The sequence below is a fragment of the Garra rufa genome, chromosome 11 (genome assembly GCF_049309525.1).
Source record: "Garra rufa chromosome 11, GarRuf1.0, whole genome shotgun sequence".
Classification (NCBI taxonomy): Eukaryota; Metazoa; Chordata; class Actinopteri; order Cypriniformes; family Cyprinidae; genus Garra; species Garra rufa.
The window spans coordinates 20,642,466-20,651,134 of NC_133371.1; the positions used below are offsets into that span (position 1 = coordinate 20,642,466).

The following is an 8,669-nucleotide window of genomic DNA, read 5'->3' on the forward strand; positions in this document are numbered from 1 at the left end:
ATGCACCTACAGAACCCGAATCCATCCTACCATCCGACATGATCCTCAGCCCCATCATCTGGGATCTCAATCAGGACATCCACGACGCCACTCTCCAAGAACCCGCTCCGCCGGAGTGCCCAGAAGGTAAAATTTACATCCCCAATTCCCTACGACAAAACCTTCTGGGCACAGTTCACGAATCTCTGGGCTCTGGACACCCAGGCAGCAGACGGACCCTCTCACTCCTTCAGGCTCGGTACTGGTGGCCCAGTATGCACCGGGATGTCAACAGGTACGTCTGTGCTCAGTCTGTGCCATGTCTAACACTCCTCGTCATCTCCCCTCAGGAAAACTGGTTCCACTACCTATACCACAGAGACCCTGGTCCCACTTAGGAGTGGACTTTGTCACTGACCTCCCAGAATCCGAAGGTAACACCTGTGTATTGGTTGTGGTGGATCGGTTTTCTAAAGCCTGCAAACTAATCCCTCTAAAAGGTCTCCCCACAGCCATGGAGACAGCCGAACATCTCTTTCTCCATGTGTTCAGGAACTTCGGCATCCCAGAGGAAATAGTGTCGGACCGGGGTCCTCAATTCATTTCCCATGTCTGGAAAGCCTTTTTCAAACTGCTTGGTGTTTCTGTTAACCTGTCATCTGGATATCATCCACAGACAAACGGCCAGACTGAGAGAAAGATCCAGGAGCTCGGACGTTACCTCCGGTCATACTGCCAAGAAGACCAATACAGCTGGAGCAGGTTCCTCCCGTGGGCCGAGTACACCCAAAACTCCCTCCGTCAGGACACCACCGGATTAACACCATTTCAGTACGTACTCGGTTTTCAGCCCCCGCTGTTACCCTGGACGGAGGAACCATCTAATGTTCCAGCTGTGGATTACTGGTTCCGAGCCAGTGAGAGAGTGTGGGACTCAGCTCATCACCACCTGCAGAGGGCAGTCAACCGCCATAAGCATTTCGCGGATGAGCGTCGGAGAGAAACCCCCCAGTACCACCCAGGGGATCAGGTTTGGCTCTCCACCAGAGACATCCGGCTATGTCTGCCCTGCCGTAAGCTGAGTCCCCGCTACATTGGTCCCTTCAAAATCCTGAGACAGATCAACAAAGTGACCTACCAGCTTCAGCTCCCACCTAGGTATCGCATTCACTCCACGTTCCATATTTCCCTCCTTAAACCTTGTCTCCCCTCTGCCACAGACCCCACCGGAGCTGAAGCTGAGCCCCCTCCTCCTGAAGTTCTGGACCAGCCTTCCACCTACACAGTCAATGAGATCCTAGACTCACGGCGCCGAGGAGGTCGTCTGGAATACCTTATCGACTGGGAGGGGTACGGAGCTGAGGAACGCTCCTGGGTGGCTCGAGATGACATCCTAGACCCTACTCTACTCCAGGAGTTCCACCAACATCACCCAGATCGGCCAGCCCCTCGCAGTCGTGGACGCCCTCGGCATCGTGTTAGGGCGTCAGGAGCCGCCCCTGGAGGAGGGGGTAGTGTCAGGCATTCACCACAGCCACCCTCACCTGCCACATCACCAGGACCCACACACGCCCGCTCTCAATCACAAGAATACTGATCACCTGCGCAATTTCAGCCACACCCCTATAAATAGACTCCCTCACACAGTTCTCATTTGTCTGGTCTACCGTTCACACCGATGATTCAGACTCCACATCTCTACCCGTTCTACGGACCTGTTGTTACTCTGATTCTCCGCGATCCTGTGCATATCCTAAACCTTGGACTTCAGCTTCATTCAAATCCTACAACGAACTTACAGATAAGATCCAACATTGATCTATACCTCTCTGCACTGTCATTTTGCAACAATAAATCAATAAATTTGTCAATAAATCTTCTGTTTGGTATTTCACTTTACATCTGCCTCTGTTCTCATTCCTACTGTGTTGTGACACTTTCATTACACGTTAACTATATTAATGAGATGATGATAGTACTGACAAACAACAAAAAATTGTTATACATTAGAGTTAAAAACACTGTGAAAAAAATCTTTTGATTTCAGAGTGCACGAGAGAGAGGCAGAGAGTAAAGGATACACGGACACTCAGACACACACACGCAGGCTTTAGGAGCGGAGAGAGAGAAAGAGAGACGGTCTGCTGTTCAAAAATCCTTATCATAAATGGATATTTAATGAAATAATTTAAACTCACCCACCATTAACGCCGTCCATTTTTCCAAAAGGTGATGAAGAGATGTGGGCTGTTCGGTCTCAAAAAGTCTTTTACTATGCTTCTGTTGCCAAGCGTATTTAAAGTCTACGGGTGTTTGTGTAGATTACAAGCTTGTCTAGATAAATCATAATATTGATGAATAACCACTAGAAATTATGAGAAAGTGTTTTTCCTAAGTGTGGGCATGTATGCTCTAAGACAGGTGAGTTATTACCCCCTAGACTGTAAAAGGCTAGGGAGATTTCTTAAAACAGATGTGTAGCACAGCAACCGGTTTCCAAAAGGGACAAAATGGGGGTCACTCACACATACGGAGACACTTATCCCATAGTCTGTAAAAAGGTAAGGCAATTTTTTAATGATTTACTTTTCAATGATAGGAATATTATTATTTTATGTTTACTATTATTGGTACTGGTACTCATTTTATAATTGTTGTTCATCTTTTTGTAATGAGCAAACATGAACGCAACCTGATGACTCCCAACACCGGATGGTCACGCAAACAGGCAATATTTCTCTACCCCCGGAGTCATCCTGTCTCCAGACGGTCACGCAAACATGCAATATTTCTCTATGATTTCTTAAAACAGATGTATACCACGGCAACCAGTGTTGGACACACTGTGAAAATGACAGGAGCGGCTGTGAGACACAGACACCTGCTCAAATTGAGCAGATTTTACTCTTAAACAGATTTTACTTCTATTATTTAATGTAACTATTTTTTTTATATCAACTAATAAAAAAAAAAAAAAACGGTAACACTTTACAATAAGGTTCATTAGTTAAACATTAGTTAATGTATTAACTAACATGAACTAACCATGAGCAATACATTAGTTACTGTATTTACTAATCTTCATTAACGTTAGTTAACGGAAATACAGTTGTTCATTGTTTGTTCATGTTAGTTCACGCTGCATTAACTAATGTTAACAAGATTTTAATAATGTATTAGTAAATGCTGAAATTAACATTAACAAAGATTAATAAATGCTGTATAAGTGCAGTTCATTATTAGTTCATGTTAACTAATGTGGTTAACTAATGTTAACTAATGAACCTTATTGTAAAGTGTAACAAAAAAAAACAATGTATATTCAGCCATTACATGTATGGTCACTTTTACATATAAGATGTTCAAATGGTCTGTTGTGTCATGTGAACTTCTGCTGCACACACGCACGCTGAGGAGTGAGTATAAGAGCAAAGGGGCCACAGACACACGCACGCAGACGGAGACAATTTTTGTTATTATGCCCTAGACTGTAAAAGGTAAGGGAATTTTTTTAATGCTTTACTTTTCAATGATAGGAATATTATTTAAAGTATATATTTATCTGATATATGTTTACTATTATTGGTACTCATTTTATAATTGTTGTTGTTCATCTTTTTTGTAATGAGCAAACATGAACGCCCCACCCTAAACACTTCACAATGGGGTGGGGGACTAGACCGTAAAATCGCCGAAACATTCTTCAGAGCCTCCTTTCCTGTTTGTTTGGATGGTCACGCAAACAGGCAATAATTCTCCACCCTGATGACAACCAACACCGGACTACCAGACATAAACAACATATTTCACTATCCCGGAGGATATAGCTTGACACGGTACCAGGTAAACCCATCATAAATTGATGCAACAACCCATAAACCCATCAGAAGTTAATTCCGCACCTGGAGTAAGCATCTCATAAATTTGTCGCAACAACTGTAAACCCATCATCAGTGGATGCAACACCGGGGTAAGCATGCCGTAAATTGTCGGAACAACCCATAAAGCTGTCATCGGTTGACGCAACACCGGGTAAACCCCCATCATAAATTGTCGCAACAACCGTAAACCTGTCATCGGTTGATGTCGCACCTGGTCAATCCATCAAACAAGGTCAGTAGAGGGTAGTAGGTCAACGAGGGGACAAACACGTGGTCGGGCTCTACGTGGGTGGGCCCCTAGGGGGAGGGGCGTGGGGGAGGGGGAAAGGTCAAAAGGTCAAAGTCATTAATCATTCATGACACTATGTCTTCCATACCTACTACTTATATATAAAATCTGTGTTTGTAATGTTTGTTTATTTTCAAATTATGATGTTAAAACAAAAACAATCAGTGCATTTCCATCACCAACTTACAACAAAAGCAAATGATTAATAATATTAGTTTGCTAATACTGGTCTGGGCACTAAACATTTATGATTAAATCTCAAGTATCATTGTGATCTTAGGTAATTTCTGAATATGGGAGACATTGTTTATTGAATTACAGATGCTTTTGCAAACTCTAAGGTCTACTGCGCCATTTAAATTAGGCTGCATTAATAGCTGCACTTTTCCCTCTCTGCTTCCATGCACAAATACATGGCAGATATTTGCAAATAATAAGACAACATTAAATACCAACTTTTTTGTTTGTTTGTTTGTTTGTTTTTAATTTACCTCAAAGGCTGGTCTTTTGAAATTTCCCCATCAAGTGTTTTTTAGTATTTCTCTCTGGTTTTATGAGAATAATGTAACATTTTGGCACAAATATACAAAACAGTAAGCCAAAGGCAGATGACAAAATTGCAAAAATCTCTACTGCCACTGTGTACTTACCAGGTGAACTAATATAAGCAGGTATAAATGTTGCCCATACAGCACAAAATATAAGCATACTGAATGAGATGAATTTGGCTTCATTAAAATTATCTGGTAGTTTTCTAGCTAAAAATGCCAAAATCAAACAGATTGCTGAAAGAAGACCAATATATCCTAAAACTGCATAAAATCCTGCATCTGAGCCTGTGTTGCATTCTAAAATTATCTTTTTATTGTTATACTTTAGAGCTTTATCAGGAAATGGTGGGCTTATTATAAGCCATAGAACACAGATGACTATTTGAATTGCAGTGCATGAGAACACAATGACTCTTTGTTGTACCGGCCCAAACTTCCCAGCCAAATTATTTCCTGGTAATGTGGCTCTGAAAGCAGTGACAACTACTATGGTTTTCCCCAAAACACAAGAAATGCAGAGAGCAAAAGCAACACCAAATGCTGTATGACGTAACATACATGACCACACCGTTGGCTCACCGATGAATGTAAGAGGACAAAGGAAGCACAAGAAAAGTGAAACAAGTAATAGTGAACTCAGCTCTGAATTGTTAGCTTTCACAATAGGTGTTTCTCTGAAGCGTATGAAGATAATCATAGTCGCTACACTAAGGCTAGCCCCAAATAATGAGAGAGCAGTCAGAATGATCCCCATCGTTTCTGTATAAGAAAGAAACTCTGTCATTTTCATGACACATTTGTCTCGTCTCTCATTTGACCAGTATTCTTCAGGACAAAGAATGCAGTCTGCTGCTCCTATAAAATAAATAACACATGAGCTGTTGGAGTATTTAGTGAACTTACAAATACATAATCTAGGGTGGTACAGGTGAATGGTTACCTGTTGTATTTGATATTGAACCATCAGCACATAGGACACAGTCAAAACAGCAAACAGGCCGTCCTTTTATTTGTACCTTTCTTGTGCCATTCGGGCAGGTTTCTGAACACACTGCTTTTGGTATCTGTCAAATTAATACACTTTAGCCAAATAATAATAATAATAATAATAATAATAATAACAATAACTATAACTAAGACTTATTTCAAGCTATAAGTACCAAATTTCCTGTGTTCCAGCGGATGTTGTCCTCTTTAACTGTAAGTTTATATGTTCCATCTGTAGAGGTACTGAAATAGCCCACAGTTACATGTTGTACCTCTCCCTCTCTTAGCTGCCAGTTTATCACCTCGTATGATGCAGGTGGGTCTCCATTCTCATCAAAGAACACATTTTCTCCATATTTATCTACAAAATTCACTCTCTGTAAATGATCACTGACCTTGGAAGTAATTATGACATTGTTAATTAAACTGTTGACTTATGACTTCTACATAAACAAAAAAAAAAAAAAAAAAAAAAAAAAAATGAAACAACTTGCTCACCAATTTTGGAGCTATCTCTGATACATTTAGGCACCGTCTCAGAACATTATATTTATCCCTTTGGCAAAACAACAATTTGTGAATAGCATGTGCAATTGCATACACAGCTTGATACACATTATATGTTACTCTTACTTGTGTTACATCAAAGTATTTGTCTGTGTAATTTAGTTTCTCTTCTCCTGTGCACATCTGGCTGTTGAGTGTAACTTTTGCAGATGGCAGTGGTTCACAGTTAAGGCATGGTTTACAGCCAACCATTGTTTCCCAGAAGTCACTGACAAAAGAGGATTGTAAAGGAAAGTAGGGACTGATGTTTTTCAGGTAAGTTCCAAGTTTGGGCATAGCCATCTTTCGTACCACAAATCCAACTGTGCCTCCAAAAGACTTGAACATTTCAGGGGTAGAGGGCCTTGCTGCAGTTATCCAGGCTTCACTTGCAATCCACTGGATTCCTGTGATGTTTTGTTTTACAATTTCTCTCATTAGAGGATAGAGATCTCCCTCTGGCACAAAGGCCAGGATCACCTTTACTGTAGACTGTTTTATCAATTCAACAACTTCAATTATTTTACTTTGGGGATATGTCCTTAAAATTGTTCCTACAAATGCAATGCAAACTCCCATTTTTTCCACTTCCTTTGTGAAGGCTGAAATTCCATTTTTCCCATAATCATTGTCAGACTGCAAAGCTCCAATCCAAGTCCATCCATATCGTTTTACAAGAGAGGACAAGGCTTTTGCTTGATAGTAGTCACTTGGAATTGTACGAAAAAATGATGGATATTTTCTTCTATCACTCAGACATGCACATGTTGAAAAGTAACTCACCTAGATTAATTGAAAACAAAAATAGCATACTAATTCTAAATGGACTTAATTAGATTATCAGGAACACTTTAATGCAATCACACTGCAGGACTGATTAATTTTACCAGTGGCACTCTGAATGGTCCAAGTGTTCCGGCAACAGCTAAGGACTGTGATGACCCTGATTCAGCTACAAGAGCTGTAAGCGGAAGGTGACACAGAGTTGTAGATTTCTCTTCCTTCTGCTCACTCACCAGTGTGAATGTCGCACGTAAAACATTAGTGGGAGAAGCACAAGAATCCATTATTTTATAGCCCAAAGAAACGTTCGGAAGCAAGCCCTTATCTTGGTTTATCTCATCTATTGCAAACATCATGACTTGCGTCCAACGGAAGGCACGTAGGTCAAATCTGTACAGAAAATTTGACGAGAACAATATTGCATGCCTCAATCTTACCAATAATTTCATGTTTAAATCACGAGCATTCTTTTGAACTTACCCTGTACAATTAATCTGTTGCATTTTTCTCTCAAAAGAGGCAATAGCATTTTCTTGTTTATTAAAAATGGGAAAAATTCCTCCAATCATAATGTCCCCTGCTTTATAAATATTAGGCATTTCAAATTTACCCTGTAACTGACATGCTGAGCCTGTGTGCATGTACAGCAGACAGCAAAATAGCAAAATATTAAAACTTCCCATAGCTGAGTGGTGGCTCAAAAAGGATTGGCTGAGTTCTTCAGTCTCTGTTATATATTCTGTTATATACAGCTCTTCTACCCATAATAAACACTGGTCCATTAGTTGGTTTTCCCCAGTGAGTTGTTAAGCAATAAGGGCACACCGTTCTCATTTTGTAAATGAGTAGTGATTGTACACTTTTTAAATCAGTTCATATGTGTTGCTGTATGTTTTCGTTACATGCAGTTTTATATTAAGTAAGAATACGTAATTGTAATATTAGTACAATTTTAGTATTTTGCTAACTGTAAACCATTCAACTGTGTAAATGTATGTGTATTACAGGTAGAAGCTGTATGATCTGATTGCATAGTTAGCATCAGTTGTACAAAAGATTATGTCTAAGATATTTATTCACTAATTTAAGTTAATTTGTTTGTTAGTTTCTTTGTAACATTAACAACAATTACATTTCAGTGTAATTCCATTATTATTATTATTATTAGGTAATGTTTAGGAAATGCACAGCTAAAGTAGTTCCAGGCAGGTCTTAACTGCATTACATGTAGGGCTGCTCGATTTTGGCAAAAATCATAATCAGGATTATTTTAGTCGATATTGTAATCACAATTATTTAACATGATTATGAGACTGGGTCCAAAACTTTATATTAGTGATTAATAATAATAAAAAAAAACATATATATATATATATATATATATATAGTGGTGGGCCGTTATCGGCGTTAACGTGCTGCATTGACGTGAGACTCTTATCGGGCGATAAAAAAAAAATATCGCCGTTAATCTATTCTCAAAGTTGGGTTGGGAGCTGGGTCTATACTACGCAAGCTATGATGACTTTCACCTTGATATTTTAGTGCGGATGTATACCTAGCCAAATTGCACTGTAGGGGGCGAGAACGAGTCTTCGAACCTGTGTGTATGCCTACTGTGAAATTACCACATCAAACGAGACGTGCTAACATGGA

General features: G+C 40.0%; 1 protein-coding gene across 1 annotated transcript; it reads right to left on the minus strand.

Moving 5' to 3' along the window:
• Positions 1–4,641: 4,641 nt before the first annotated feature.
• Positions 4,642–7,633, minus strand: LOC141345267 (extracellular calcium-sensing receptor-like). Its single transcript, XM_073850148.1, has 6 exons — positions 7,497–7,633; positions 7,121–7,406; positions 6,186–7,016; positions 5,861–6,082; positions 5,641–5,764; positions 4,642–5,555 (listed from the first exon to the last, which is right to left on the minus strand). The coding sequence occupies exons 1-6, from the start codon at positions 7,613–7,615 to the stop codon at positions 4,642–4,644; spliced, it is 2,496 nt and encodes an 831-aa protein (XP_073706249.1). The 5' UTR covers positions 7,616–7,633.
• Between the last annotated feature and the right edge of the window lie 1,036 nt (positions 7,634–8,669).

Coding starts and splice junctions, on each gene's coding strand:
- LOC141345267 (XM_073850148.1), bottom strand. CDS start 7,615: ATGCCTAATATTTATAAAGCAGGGGACATTATGATTGGAGGAATTTTT. Junction 6,083..6,185: donor CAGAGATAGCTCCAAAATTG/GTGAGCAAGTTG, acceptor ATTACTTCCAAG/GTCAGTGATCATTTACAGAG. Junction 5,556..5,640: donor TTCAATATCAAATACAACAG/GTAACCATTCAC, acceptor TTTATTTTATAG/GAGCAGCAGACTGCATTCTT.